At 51.2% G+C, this 15,635-nt stretch overlaps 1 protein-coding gene across 1 annotated transcript in view; it reads left to right on the top strand.

The window, feature by feature from the left end:
* The window catches only part of LOC307095066 (protein FAM169B-like), a gene marked incomplete at its 5' end in the record, with an annotated part of 42,654 nt that overhangs the window by 20,318 nt on the left and 6,701 nt on the right, over positions 1–15,635 (top strand). The window contains 5 exons of the mRNA XM_079764229.1: positions 1,394–1,524; positions 2,762–2,861; positions 9,262–9,347; positions 10,992–11,169; positions 15,130–15,312. Coding sequence (XP_079620355.1) covers positions 1,394–1,524; positions 2,762–2,861; positions 9,262–9,347; positions 10,992–11,169; positions 15,130–15,312 — 678 coding nt within the window. The remainder of the gene's footprint in view (positions 1–1,393; positions 1,525–2,761; positions 2,862–9,261; positions 9,348–10,991; positions 11,170–15,129; positions 15,313–15,635) is intronic.

Here is a 15,635-nt window from a genome sequence, read left to right as displayed (position 1 = left end):
CATGGCTCCAGGGCGGGGGGGAGGGGGGAGAGGAGAGTGTGGCCTGCCTTTCAACCAATCCTGGGCACTCAAGCTTTTGGCACAAAGATCCTGAATGATTTAAGTATTTTCCCCAGAATAAAAAAATCTAAGTATTTTGCTTTTTGGATGACTACAACTAACATATGCTTAACGTGAGTTCTTCAATTTGGGGCTCATTTGGGGATTTCCATTTCTTTATAGTCTGCAATGAATTATCATCACAACTGTGGGCCTTTTTTCCTAAAAGCATCTTACATTGTATTGAAAAGATTACATTCTTTGGGCTTTGGAAAAATATTTCCTGTTCAGTTGAAGCCATTAAAGCCTGTTAGCATTTCACATCTGGAATGGAAGCCCCTGCCCGGGTCTGCCTCCCGTCGCCACCAAAGTGAGTGGCAGGCCGGCTCGGCCTCCAGCGCATGCGTGAGACGCCAGACTCAGGTCCCTCTGCTCTGCCCAAGTGTGCCCTTGCGGTTTAGCTGTTGAACCTCACATCTCCTTGTGGTTGGTGCCAACCCTGCCATCAGGAATGCCTTTTTATTATTATTATTATTATTATTATTATTATTAATTGACTTCAGAGAGAGGAAGAGGGAAAGAGAGAGAAACATTGATGTGAGAAATAAGCATCGATTGGTTGCCTCTGTACATGCCCTGATGGGGTCAAACCCGCAACCTAGGTACGTGCCCTGACCAGAAATCAAACCCGCCACCTTCTGGTATTCAAGATGGGGATGACACTCGAACCCACTGAGCCACCCGACTGTAATGACTTACGTTTTTTAGTAATAGGGATTGTCATTTTAAAATGATTTAAATTTTTAATAACAATTCTTGCTGATGTGAAAAAATGAAACAATTTGCCTTTTGCTTTTTAAAAATGGTTAAGAGTAGATAATCACTTGTACAGAATTTTTGTTTTGTTTAAAAAACGTATTTTTATTGATTTCAGAGAGGAAGGGAGAGGGGGAGAGAGAGAGAAACATCAATGATGAGAGAGAGAATCATGGATAGGTTGCCTCCTGCACGCCCCCTACGGAGAATCTGCAGTGAGAATAATTTGTGAAGTGTTCTTTTGGGTGCTTTTTAAAAAAGTATATATTTTTATTGATTTTAGAGAAGGGTGAGGGAGAGAGAGATAGAAACATCAATGATGAGAGAGAATCATTGATTGGAGCCTTCAACCCAGGCATGTGCCCTTGACCGGAATCGAACCTGGGACCCTTCAGTCCGCAGGCTGACGCTCTATCCACTGAGCCAAACCAGCTTGGGCTTTTTTTTTTTGTATGCTTCAAGAAATAAATGATTTTCCCTTTAACAAAAGAGTCAAATCGCTGTTATTTCTTTTCTTCCCTCCTCGTCCCCCTCGCAGGCACTTACCCGGTGGATGTTTTGGAAGATGACCCTGAAGGTCATCGGGAAGCAGCTCTGGCTTACTATGCGGCGCTGAGGGAAGGGGCGCGGTCCGCGGCAGACGTCTTCTCTCTGCCTACCGGGGAGCAGGTATGTCTGATCCTCCTTGTTGGTAGAGAGCTCTGAAAACTCTCAGTGTTAGTGAGCATGTGTTACAGAGTTAACAGAAAAGCCTTCTGGAGCGAATACTGTATAATTCCACCTTGAGAAGCAGAAGGGTTCCTGGATTGGGATTCTGGAGTCCCGGATATAAGGCCAGTTCTGCGAGGCAGGGAGCCCCACAGCCTGTTGTGAATGCCATGTCTACCACTTACTAGCTGTGTGACCTTGAGCAAGTGTCTTGACCTCTCTGATCTTATTATTCTCAGCTCTAAAACTGGGACAGTGAGGAAACTTGCTTTGCACTGTGGTTAGGAGAATTAAATGAGGTACTGTGAGGCCTGCCGCAAACTTTGGCAAGCAGCCTGCCTGCCTCACTCTCTCCTTATTTTGTTGTACCCTCCTCGGTTTTCAAAACGGACTTTGCCATGGAATGTGTTGACCCTTGTGCTCAGGGCGCTGGGAGCCGTGGGCCACAAAGAGAAGGCTTGGCATGCGGGCAGGCCCAGCATGAGTCAGAGACGCTGGATGCTGCCGGGTGCTCCTCTCACTCGTAAGCAGGCAGGCACCCGCACTGAGGCTCTGTCCCAGGGGTGCGGGGGCCACGGATCTCTCGGGGCTGCTTGCAGCGACCCGAGCCAGGGCAGCTGGCAGCCTGAGTGGCATTGTGGGTGGACACCGGGCTCGTCCATAGAGAGGCCCCAGGAGGACAGGAGGCCCTCTGCTCTCCTAGGCTGAGGCCCGGGGAAGCGTGTGGAGGGGAGACTGGAAGGGCCTCTGCTGAGTCCGTGCTGAGTCCATGCTGAGTGGGTGCTGAGTCCGTGCTGAGTCCATGCTGAGTCCGGGCTGAGTCCGGGCTGAGTGGGTGCTGAGTCCGTGCTGAGTCCGGGCTGAGTCCGGGCTGAGTGGGTGCTGAGTGGGTGCTGAGTCCGTGCTGAGTCCGGGCTGAGTCCGGGCTGAGTGGGTGCTGAGTCGGTGCTGAGTGGGTGCTGAGCGGGTGGGCAGGTGACCCAGGAAAGAGGCGGCAGCCAGAGCCTCTGTCGTGTTACCCTGTTACCCTTTGCATTCAGCCAGAGCGGGTCAGTTTTCCGCTTAGGTGTTGCCTGCATCCTGTCAGGTTAACCTCCGCGTAACAGCGACCTTTCAGCGAATACCGGGCTAATTGATAAGTGACTTCCTCGCCTCCTACGATGAAAGAACCCAACGGCCATTTTATCATCTTTTCCAGGTTAAACTTGAAGCTTCGTCCGTTTGCGTCTGCACGGTGCACCCGGACGAGCCTCAACACAAACTCTTGGTCTTGGTCAGTCCCCAGGACACAAAGACAGGTGGGTATCACTACTGATTTAAAACTCGGATTCAGGCTTACCGTCTGTGACTGATGGAACCAGACACCTAGGAGGTGGCGGTGGTGTGCTGGGGCTGGACTTAGAACGTCAAGCAGAAGTGACACATTTTTAGCTTTTAGAGAGGAAACAATGCATTATTTCTATTCATGACACGTACTGATTACTTGTATTAAAGACACTAGATACACTCTTGCCCACAGTGATGGTGTTCAGGCCTGAATTTTTTAAAGATATATTTTTATTGATTTCAGAGAGAAAGGGAGAGGGAGGGAGAGAGAGAAACATCAATGATGAGAGAGAATCAGTGATCAGCTGCCTCCCGCAAGCCCCCTACTGGGGATTGAGCCCGCAACCCGGGCATGTGCCCTGACTGAGAATCGAACTGTGACCTCCTGGTTCATAGGTTGATGCTCAACCACTGAGCCATACTGGCCAGGCATGTATGGTCTTTTTAATAAGAAATTAAAAACCCAAACCAACCCTTAATTAGTCAATCCTCCTTGAATGACATCTGGTGAAAGTGTGGGGTTTAGGTCTTTAACTGCAATTTGCAAACGGGGCCTGATCAGCTCTACACACACACACACCCATACAAGCTTGCCTTTCGCCTTCGTGTTAGTCTGGGGTTTGCTGTCTGGTGATTTCCTTGACCAGGGGAAGGTATCTCTTGTTGTCAATCTGAGACTCAAGTGCTCAGCTGGCTGTCCGGGGGTTGCAGGCGTGTTGACTGCGAGCCTGGGGTGGCTGAACTGTGTGTGACGGCTTCCCCGTCAAGGTTAGGACATGCATTTCCATCTGGCAAAACCTGGTCTCCATGAACAGAGGGTCTGTGATAACACCAGGCCTTCACCATGGCCTTGAACTTGGACTCCAGCTCCAGGCTAGAGACAAGGAACAAATTAGTAACACAGCGTGCCCACAGGAACCCCTTGGTGAACAGATTGTCAGACACGCCCAAAATGTCATTTGCCGACTTGAAGAACACATCCAAATTCCAGCAAGCCGCCCTCCCCCCGCCCCCTGCCTTTTTTCAGCATTTAATAATATTCTGGGTGTAGGTCTTTAGCTGTAGTTTGCATAATGTTAACATATGACCCACTCTGGTGAATCTGTTTCCTATTAATTCCTTAATTTGTTGGTTGTTTTCAAGAATGTAGTATAGTAAATATTCATCAGCTCCAAGAAGGCTCACTCTGAACCTCTCCTTATACGGATGATAGACTTTAAACAAAGTTTCCAGATGTTTCCCAAACTGCAGGGGCTCTGCCGTGGTAGCTGCGATTTTTGCGAGATTCCCAAAAGGCATCTCAGGGGTTCCCCACCCCTTGTGCCCTTTCCGTTGTCTTTAGAATCAGACACGACGCGTAAGCGTGCCTCCGTGGCTTGAAGCCGGTGGACTTGGAAGGGGCCGGAGGTGGCATAGCGCCTCCGCACAGCTTTCAGCATGTGTCTTTTCACCGCGTGCTTAGCCGTGACTGGGGAGGTCGCCGTCGCTGGTTGCTCTGAATTTCCTGGAGCTGTTGTATTTATACAGGCGGGGTGTGTGTGTGTGTGTGTGTGTGTGTGTGTGTGTGTGTGTGTGTGTGTGGTTAGATGGAAGTGAAAGGAGCAGAGCTGATCGATAAGCCCCGTGTGAGTGAGCGGCTGATAAGCTGGTCCAGTCCATCCCAGGGACTCCCCATAACCCGGTGAGCAAAGGAAAAGCATCCAGGCTGCGAGTTTCCTGGCTCAGCGCCGACTGCTGGTAGGATGTGGGTACTGCAGCTTCCCAACCCCCTTAAGAAGCTGGGCAGGCACTTCCCAAACAGGTGGTCTGAGAGGCACAGGCCCTGGGCCCCCTTTGAGTCTCGTTCCTGACTGTTTCTGTGACCAGGGGCTGCTTCATGTCACCAAGGGACCAGAGCCCTCTTCCCTCCTCAGAGGCCAGGGGACGGACGGAAAGTTCCAAGCTCCTGATTACGCCATTGCTCCTCCTGGCTTGTCAGGAGGGATGGGGTCGCCTGCTTCTTCTGGGACCTTCCCACAGGGTGTTTGATGGTTCCTCCTTAGCTCGCTCACAGAGAGACAGGTGAGGGCAGGGGAGGTGGGGGGCTGAGGGACAGAAAGGACGCAGGGCTCCCAGAGAAGGGGGGCTACGGGGGGCCCTTGGGCAGGTGTTGCCACATGCAGCCCCCCTCCCAACCCTCGATTAGACCGTCTCCCCCCAGCCCGCCTCCAGGACGCTTTGTGCCCGAGCACAGCACTCGTCCTTCAAATGGCTGCTCAGTTTTTTTCCGTGTCTGGTGATTGCATGTCATATGCACCCTGAGACAAACAAGCAGGGAGTCGAAAAATGATGGTTTTTTCCTGGAAAAGCGTTCCCGTTATAGGCCTCAGTGACGGCAGAGCCAAGGCAAACATTCGGAGGAAGCTGTCCTGGGCCTGGCGGGATTGCGACACCGAGGGCCTGGGGCCAGGCCTCCTCGGGGCTGCGTTTGGGGCAGGTGGGTGGTGGGTCAGGAGGGGTGGGAGGTTGGAGAGAGAGGGGTGCCCCTGCGGGGCCCAGGGAACTTCAGAACTGGGGGGCCCTTTCTGTGACGCCCCTCACTCCAACTCATAGAAGCAAAAGGGTATTCATGCTGGAAACAGAGAGAATTCTGTTTCCCGGGGGCGGTGAGGGGCCCCGATGGGAGGGCCGTTCGCCGTGACAGCTCCGTCCTCAGGAACGCATGCTGGCTGTGGTTCCTTCCTTATTCCCGGTTAATTCATGGCACGGAGGTGGATGTAAACGCAGGAGAAACAGCCTCCCACCCACAAAGGCATGTCCTTACCAGGGGCCCAGTGGTATTCGGAGAGCAGGGACGGGCCAAGGAAAGGATCCCGAGTGTCAGGGATGGCTTCCGAGCTGACGGCTGTATCCAGCTGCCTGCTGGCCACCCTCCCCTGTGCATGTGCGTGTCTGTGCGTGTGTTTATGCAAGTGGCTCAGTGGCTGAGTGTCGACCTATGATCCCACAGGTTTAATTCCTGGTCGGGCCACATGCCTGGGTTGCTGGCTCGACCCCCAGTGTGGGGCGTGCAGGAGGCAGCCGATCGATGATTCCCTCTCATCATCAATGTTTCTCTCTCCCTCTCCCTTTCTCTCAGAAATCAATAAAAATATATTAAAAATGAAAAAGGATGGAGCCGGAGTCTGGGGGTTGGAGGTGTCTTGAGGCTCCTGAGGTTTTGCCCCTGCGGCCTGGGCTGTCTGCAGCTCTGTCTGCTCCCCCAGCCCAGAGGCACTCGCTGTGGTGCCCTGGCCGAACCCAACGAGGTTAAGACTCCCTTCCTAGTGAGACTAGCTTGGGTGTGGGTTTCTCTCCGCCCCCACATCTTGTAGTCGAGCTGTACCTCCAGATCCAGGCACCCTATCTTGCCCCGTCTTCCTTGAGTTTAAATCTAGGCTCATGGCGGCCACATTGCTTACTGCTGGAGAACCACAGGGAGAGGATGCTACGAGTACACTGCGAGCCAGATGTTCCCTTCTCCGTGGCAGAGAGGCGCCGAGTTCACGGGCATCTGGGGAAGGGCTTCCCTTTAAGGAAGACATCTGCATGGAAATGGTAGCCCGCGTAATGCGATGTGACAGTTGCTATGTCAACGCGTGTGTTTCCCCTTCCCTCAGATTATTGACGGGCTGGGCCGGTGTTGCGTGAAGCCCCACAGGCCTTGACGCATGTGTGTTTTGCTTTTGCGAAGATGGCCCGTCACTGTGGTTTAACTGTGCTGAGTTTTTGGGGAGGACTACATGTTTCTTAGATTTGTAATGGGGCAGTGGTGGCTTGGACTCCAGGGGAGCGATGGCAGGGAGGGGAGCCCGGGGCCAGGGGAGCTGCGGAGGCAGCAGGGGGACTTGAAGCCCCTTCTGTTGTGATTGAGGAAGTTCTGATCATGGGCCAGTCCATGGAACACTCTCAGTTAGTGCGCGGACATAAGACCTGTGCGTGCTTGTTCATGCTTGTGTGTGCACACACTGTGCTCATGCATGTGTGTTTATCCATGTGTGCGTGAGAGAGAGAGAGAGAGAGAGAGAGAACTCCCCCCTCCTTGGTTCCTGGGATGGGATGGGGCATGGGCCTTCTCTGTCTCTGCTCAGCTCCGGCTGTGTAGCACCTGCCTGCTGGCCACCCTCCCCCAGTGACGCCAGAGCCCAAGCTGGGGGCCTCCCAGGGACGCTCTCCCAATACCCCTCTGGGTCCTCGGGCCACTTGGGCTCCCAGCTCGATCCCGCACCTTCCGTGCCCTGCCCCATGTTGGAGAGCTAGTTTAGGTCCCTTCCTGTTCAGGCTGCCAGCTCCCAGGGCGAGGACGGGCACCTGGGACAGCGGGCGCCCGGGACAGCACGTTCATGCATTCGGGAGTTGAATTCAGTGGCTCTTGCCGAGCCTCCGGGCAGCCGGGGCCCTGGGAGTTAGCCTTCGGGACCTCGCTGTCTTTACTCGTTTGGGGAACCTTGGAGTGTCACGGAATGAAATCCATTCCTGACATCTGCTCTGTGGCCGCATCACCTGTCACCCGGAGGGAGAAGGAAATTAAATTAGTTCCGAGGCGGGCCCAGCTGATGGCTGTCACTACTGCGCACGCTGTCGGCTCGGGTACCTGGTGTCGGGAGCCAGGGGACGCTGATCAGAATCGCATTTTCCCTGCAAAACCATCTTCTGACTCCCATCTCGCTGGCCCCGGGGTCTCAGCAGCCCTAGGCGGGGTCTGCAGCGTGTCAGCCCAGCTCTGCGCCCGTCCTGGCCCAGCGGCACAGCCTCTCTCTCAGGGCTGTGCCGCATCCCTGCTTCCTGTCTCCTCTCAACTGGATATCGTGCTTTTCTGACCAAACACCGCCACTCTCCAGAGGGCTGATTCTACTTTCCAAGAGCCGTTTGTTTGTTTGTTTGTTTTTGTTTTTTAATAGATTCTTATTGATTTCAGAGAAGAAGGGAGAGAGAGAAAAACATCAATGATGAGAGAGAATCATGGATTGGCTGCCTCCTGCACGCCCCACACTGGGGATGAGCCCGCAACCTGGGCATGTGCCCTGACTGGGAATCGAACCGTGACCTCCTGGTTCATAGGTCAGTGCTCAACCACATCAGTTTTGAGGACAGTTTATTTTAGGCCTGTTCTTCACTGTTGTGTAGCAGCTTAAGATTCATTTTGAAAAAAGCAGTTCCGTCTCTTTGGTGACAACTTGTGTGACTAATGAATGCCCTGCCCCCACCGTGAAACTTCCCAGGCAGCACCCAGACACCGAGACCTAACAGCTTTCCTGTTTGAAACGTCTTAGTACAGACAACATCTGTGTGACAGCAATACACTGTTAGTTAATTGGACGTCTCTTATTGATTCATCTTGTTAAGCAAGAAGAAGAATCCTTGGGGCTTTATAAAGCTCCTGTGCCTTCCAGTAGGTGCCATTTTGAACATGAATTTCGTGGGATTAATAAGGCAGCTGTCAAGCATTTAATTGGCCCTTCTCTCCCAGCCGGCTCCGTCCATCTGGGGACTGTGGCTGGGGATGGTACAATTCGCCAATGACATGCAACTGATGTGTGGATGAGATGCCGCCGGTCTTTGGCGAGGAGGGGCTGGCTGGACAAAGTTATGGTTAGTATCTGGCTAATGCCACTGTGGCCTGGTCTTCACAGAGCTTCCCACCCAACTCCCTCAGAGAGCAGGGAGACATCGGGAAGACCGTGGTGGCAGCTTACCCGGAATGGCCCGCAACATTTGCTTCAACGTCGGGAGCTTGGTATTAAATGTTGAAGACTTTTGTTTTCTCCTCCATGCTACCATTTTCCTCCCAATCTTCAGCTCACAGAGTTTGACTGGGAAGATGTATCTTCTTATTTTGTGGCTTCTGGACCCCCTGGCTTGAGAAGCAGGTATAAAAATGGCAATAAGCCCAGTCGGCGTGGCTCGGTGGTTGAGTGTTGACCTAAGAACCTGGAGGTCACAGTTTGATTCCTGGTCAGGGCACGTGCCCAGGTTGTAGGCTTGATCCCCAGTAGGGGGCGTGCAGGAGGCAGCCCATCCATGAATCTCTCTCATCATTGATGTTTCTACATCTCTCTCCGTCTTCCTTCCTCTCTGAAATCAATAAAAGTATACTTAAGAAAATAAAAATGGCAATATAAGGGGTCTAGAGAAAATACCACAGGAGAAATAAATGGTGGTACATCCATTCAATGGAATAGTATTTAGCGCTAAAAAAGAATGTTGATAAATCCAGCCATGAAAAGACACGGAGGAACCATAAATGCCTACCACGCATAACCTTTCCCTTGCACGGCAACATGCTGTCGAAACCTTGTCTGGTGACCAGCTGGCTGTGTGCGTGTCATCGCCTCCTCTTGGCTTTCTCTCTAGTCGTGGCTGTTTACCTGAAGGACTCCTGGTGGGCCACCGAAGACGTCCTGAGGACCTCCGACCCTGCCAGAGAAGGCCTGATGAAGGTGAGGCGCTGCCGTTTAGAGGGGACATTGCAGAAGGTTTGAATCATCATGCTGTTACCTTGTAAATTCCCCTGTCCCTATAATTACGTTTTGTTTCTCAGCTAGCTCTTCTCCACCAGTTACCAAAAGAAGCTTGCTTAATGTTCTTTCTGTTACCATAGATTAGTGGCCCTAATTGAGGGATTAGAACGGGGTCTTATTTTTGTGTGGCCAGAAACGTTTCTAAGTCAGCATCTCATTCCCCACATTATCCCTCCGCCCCTTCATGAACCTGCAGGGATTAAATGCATTTTCTTTCTCTCCTCTTCTGCTGCCAGCTTTTGACTGGATGTTTCCCTTAAGTTGACAATTATAACCTCCCACATCACACCGACTGGGTGTAGTGACTGGGTCGTTATGCTTAACTCTGAACTTGATTTGGCTGTCGCTGTCTGAGATAGCGAATTGGGGTGGCTTCTCAGAATTAGCTGGTGTGGCCCGGCCAGTGTGGCTCAGTGATTGAGCATCGACCCAGGAACCAAGAGGTCGTGGGTTGATTGCCGGTCAGGGCACATACCGGGTTGCAGGCTCGAGCCCCAGTAGGGAGCCTGCAGGAGACAGCCGACCCATGATGCTCTTCTGATCAAAGTTTCTATCTCTCTATCCTTCTCCCTTCTTCTCTCTCTAAAAATCAATTTTTAAAAACATATTTTAAAAAAAGAATTAGCTGGTGAAGTTTTCACAAATCTTTTTCTCATCTAAGATTTGGCTCCAGATAAAGGTGAAATATTTCACATTCTGGGCCAATTAATAAGTTTATTGGCTCTGAACACTTTGTACCATTTGCTGGGATTCTGCAAGCTGCCTTCTTATGAGCAGAGCAGAAAACAGACTAATGTTTTAGACACCACTTGGGTGGTCTTTTCCCTAGACTTGCCGAGGACACTGAGGCTCAAAGAGGTTGTGAGTTGCAAATATAGGCCAAGAAGCCACAACCACAAATGATGATGATGATCATGATGGTGAAGAAAATGTAAGGGTCAAGTGTTAAATAAAACACCCAGCCCCGCCAGCGTGGCTCAGTGCTTGAACATCAACTTACGAACCAGGAGATCACGGTTCGATTCCCAGTCAGGGCACATGCCTGGGTTGCAGGGGGCAGCCTATCGATGATTCTCTCTCATCATTGATGTGTCTATCTCTCTCCCCCTCTCCCTTTCTCTCTGAGATCAATAAAAATATATATTTTTAAAAACACACACACAAAAAAACCCCAACATTATCAGTTGTATGAAACTCCCCTTTCCCAGAGTCTCAGTTCTAATGGGTGACATGCAGGAGGCAGCCGCTGGTGGCTCAGCAGGTGCACCGGCCCGGCCTGTCTCTGCAGAGTCCCCATCCGGCTGCCATAAGCCCTCTGCAGTGAGGCAGGAAATCACCTATCCTCTCTGAGCTTCAGGTTCCTCACCGGCAAAGCCGGACCGCCCGGCAGGTGCTGAGAACCGAATGGCAGTGGATCGGGCCGACTGGTGTGAAGGTCACGGGAAACCATGCACATCTTGGCCTGGTGCATGAGAGAATCATGGGCGGGTCGGTGCTGAGTGCAGGATTCATCGCATCTTTTTCCCCTCACGCCTCACTTGCTCTTTCTGCTTTCCTTCAAAGGTTCAGTCATTTGGGGAAAGGATTGTGCTTTTCATCCTCAACGTCGTCATTTTTGGAAGGTTGGAGAGGAACTTGGATGACGACGCCATGTTCTTTTTGCCTCACTCTGGGAAAGAGCAGGCTAAAATCCTGTGGAGGGACGGAGCAGCGGTCGGATTTTACACAACCAAAGCGAAAGGTGAGGGGCCGGGCCGGGCCACCGCCATCCAGGCTCTCTGGGTCAGCGGTCCTCAGATCACTGGTGGTCCGTGAGGTCCGAAAGGTTGGCGACCGCTGCTCTGGGTGACCTCCCGCCTCCGCGGGGCCCCCTAGCACGGGCCTCGCTTGGGGAGAATCTCCGGGTACACCCGTTATCGCTAACTCGGCTGTCGTGTAAACGGACCCAACGTACAGATCTCACTCACCCGCTTCTCGTCCTGCTGGCAGATGGGCTGGAAACCTGCCCCTTGCATTCTCAGGCCGGGCCACGTCCCCTAAAATACTTGTTGCAGTTCATGGTGTAAAGTGACTGCAAGCACGATGCTTTTCATTTCTTCTCTCGAATGTTCCCATGAGCTGTCAGGACAAGTACCGTTGCTGGTGGCTCACATGTGCAGAGCACACTGCATGCTAAGAGTCATGGACGGGACCTCCAAAGCAGGGGAGGTCGCCACCACAGCAGGGTCAGGGAGAGGGCTGGGCTCAGTTTCCGGGGCTGTGGCAAGAAGTGCCTGGCGACAAGTGCCATTTTTAAAAATATATTTTATTGATTTTTCACAGAGAGGAAGGGAGCAGGAGAGAGAATTAGAAACATCGATGAGAGAGAAACATCGATCAGCTGCCTCCTGCACACCCTCTACTGGGGATGTGCCCACAACCAAGGTACATGCCCTTGACCGGAATCGAACCTGGGACGCTTCAGTCTGCAGGCCGATGCTCTATCCACTGAGCCAAACCGGCCAGGGCGACAAGTGCCATTTTGCCAAAGGGATCGGTCTCTTCTTTAGTGTTGCTTTCTTTAATAGTTTTTAACTTTTTGAAATTAATTTTTAAATTATAGTTGGTATATAATATTATATTAATTTCAGGTGCACAACATAGTGATTAGGCATTTATATACCTCACGAAGTGATCACCCCACTAAGTCTGGTGCCCATCTGTTCATGTGCTTTCTTTAAAAAAATAAAAAATAAAGGTTTTTTTATGGATTTCAGAGAGGAAGAGAGAGGGAGAGAAAGAGAGGAACATCAGCGATAATAGAGAATTATTTATCGGCCGCCTCCTGCACACCCCTACTGTGGATTGAGCCCACAACCTGAGCATGTGCCCTGACCGGGAACCGAAGTATGACCTCCTGGTTCATAGGTGGACGCTCAACCACTGAGCCACACCGGGCGGGCTAGGACTTCCCCTTTAAATTGCAGCTGCTTTCCTTGTCCTGAAATCCCACCTCTGCCACCGTTAGCTGGTAAGGCTTCAGCTTTTCCCATCACTGTTTCCTGTAGCTTTGGGGGTTGCGTTATACCCTGTGACCAGTAAGCTTTTGTATAAAAATCTAAAAAGAACAACTTCACATTTCAGGCTCCTGAAAGCCCAATGCTCATGCCGGAGCAGCCCTGGGGAGCATTAAATTAGGTGGTTTGCAGCCCAGACAAGCATGTGACCTGGGGCATGGCAGGGATGCTTAGAAGTGGCCCCAGGGCCTCCTGTTCGCCCCTCCCCAAGACACCCAGTGCCACAGGCGCCTCCTGTCCGGTTGTCCATCAGGCGGGGGACCCTCATGTCATCTTCCGGCCTTTAGCAGAAACACAAGCAGCAAACAGTGGAGAGGCAAGAGTGTGATGTTGGTTCACGTTCCAGCTCCACCACCCGATGGGAAAGGGGTTGCTGTTCCCCCAAGGGCTTGCAAGACGGGGGGTATAGGAAGGGTGCAGGGGATTCATGGGGTGCAGCTGGCTTCTTACGCTGGGCGGGTACCCAGCACCTGCTCCATTGCCACCTCTGCAAACCAGCTTCCTTTACTCCCTATGTTCCCTGCTTCCTTATAACCTCGACTTCAGTTTGCCATGCTGCCCACCTGGCCTCCACCTGTACTTGCCTTAAAGGGGCAGGACCTACCATAGTCCTATTTCCTCTTCTATAGGTACAATTTTAATACAACTCGTTGTATCCCTTTAAAGTCAGTTTTCCATCCCGTAAAAGCTGCCGGTGTAAGTGTACCATTCAGGGACGTTTAGCAAATGTAGAGTTGTGTCACCAGCACCCCACGAGGTGGCCTGTGCGGTGTCAGTGGCTGTTCCCATCCAGCTCTAGGCAGCCACCCCTCTGCTCTGTCTCTATCAGTTTGCCTTTCCTGGACATTTCATAGAAAGGGACGGTGCACTCTGCGATTTCTTTCCTGACATCTGGCTTCTCTCACTTAGCATGGTGTTTTTGAGGTTTATCCAAATGGTAGCATAGATTAGTATTTATTCCTTTTTATTGCTGAGTAATGCTCCATGCTCTGAATGTACCACATTGTGTTTGTGCATTTACCGGAACGGTTTCCAGTTTGGGGCTGTTCTGAATAACGCTGCTGCGAGCATTCACACACCTGCCTTTGTGTGGGTGTGTGCTCTCATTTCTTTTGGGTGGATTCCTGGAAGTGGAATGGCTGGGTCGCTTGGTAAGCCTAAGTTTAACTTTTTAAGAAACTGCTGAATTATTTGACACAGTGGCTGTTACATATTCCCATCAGCAGTATATGAGGGTTCATTTCTCCACATCCTGTCAACGTTAAGTATTGCATGTCTTTTTTGTTTCTTTATTTTTTAAAATATACTTTATTGATTTTTTACAGAGAGGAAGAGAGAGGGATAGAGTTAGAAACATCGATGAGAGAGAAACATCGATCAGCTGCCTCCTGCACACTCCCTACTGGGTATGTGCCCGCAAGCAAGGTACATGCCCTTGACTGGAATCGAACCTGGGACCCTTGAGTCCACAGGCCGATGCTCTATCCACTGAGCCAAACCGGTTAGGGCATCTTTTTGATTATGGCCATTCTAGTAGGTGAAAAGTTCTGTTTCACTATGGTGTTTTCAAAAATATATTTTTATTGATCTCAGAGAGGAAGGGAGAGGGAGAGAGAGAAACATCAATGATGAGAATCATTGATCAGCTGCCTCCTGCACGCCCCCCACTAGGGATCAAGCCAGGAACTTGGGCATGTGCCCTGACTGGGAAATAACCATGACCTCCTGGTTCATAAGTCATCGTTCAACCACTGAGCCACACCGACCATGCTCACTGCGGTTTTAATTTGCATTTTCCTAGTGACTAAGGATATTGAATATGTTTCCATTGATTGAGAAATGTTTGTTCATATCACCTGTCCATTTTTTATTCGTTTGTTTTCATTTTATTGAATTGTAAGAGTTCCTTATGTATTCTGGATATGTCTTTTTATCAGGAATGTGATTTGCAAACATTTTCTTATAGTCTGTGGCTAGTCTTCTCCTTTTCTTAGTGTTTTCTGAAGTACAAAGGTTTTTTATTTTGCTGAAGTCAGATTGACCCATTGCTTGTGGTTTTGGTGTTGAATCTAAGAGCTGTTTGCCTAACCTAGGCTAGGTTGTGAAGTTTTGTGTTTTTTTTCTAAAACTTTGTGGTTTTAACCTTTACATTTATGTCTAGATCCATCTTCAATTAATTTTTATATATAATGTGAGGTAAGGGTCCAACTTCATCTTTAAAATACTGACTATGGCCCTGGCCAGTGTGTTAAATGGTTAGAGCATCGGCCTGCACACCAAAGGGTCTTGGGTTTGATTCTAGGTCAAGGGCAGGTACCTGGGTTGCAGGTTTGATCCCCGGCCCAGGTTGACCAATCACTGTGTCTCTCGCTCATTGGCACTTCTCTCTGTCTCTCCCCTGCCCTTCCACTCTTTCTAAGAATCAATGGAAGAAATATCTTCAGGCGAGGATTAACAAAAACTTAAGTAACGTGGGCTGACAGTCGGTCAGCAGGAGAACTGGTGGGCTGGGGAGAGATGGCCTTTGGGCTTTGGGGGCTGGTTTGTGAAGATGGCACCTGTGACCTGGCCGTGCAGGTGCGCGCAGGGTCCTGGCAGGTTGGGACAGGCCCCGGGGACAGTCTGTCTCTTGATTTCCGCTGCAGGCAGCCTGTGCGGCGATGGCACGGGCATGTGCTACCTGCTGCCCGTCTTGGACACCGTGTTTGTCCGGAGGAGGCACCGTGGCCAGGGCCTGGGCGTGGCCATGCTGCGGGACTTCTGTGAGACCTTCGGAGACGACGAGGCCCTCGGGATCAGCTGGCCGATTTCTCCTGCCATGTACCAAGGTAAGCCCCCCCCTACCCCCCCCCCCCCCGTGTCCGGGAGAGCGTGTGGGGAAGGGTGAGGGTACCCGGGCATTCCAGGTGACACATAGGGTGACCTCTTCCTGCTGAGACACCTCTCATGGCTTGAACACAAACGAGCCTTTATCACCAGGGCCAGGCCTTGCCCAGCCTGGGACATAACTGGGTTTAGATGTCATAAGAACAGCCCGGCCAGTGTGCTCAGTGGTTGAGTGTTGACCTATGACCAGGAGGTCATGGTTCAATTCCTGAATTGCAGGCTCGATCCCCAGTAGGGGAAGTGCAGGAGGCGGCCGATCCATGAT

This window comes from Cnephaeus nilssonii (genome assembly GCF_951640355.1).
Source record: "Cnephaeus nilssonii genome assembly, chromosome: 24".
In the NCBI taxonomy this organism is placed as follows: Eukaryota; Metazoa; Chordata; class Mammalia; order Chiroptera; family Vespertilionidae; genus Cnephaeus; species Cnephaeus nilssonii.
This window is presented reverse-complemented; position numbering and strand designations above follow the sequence as displayed.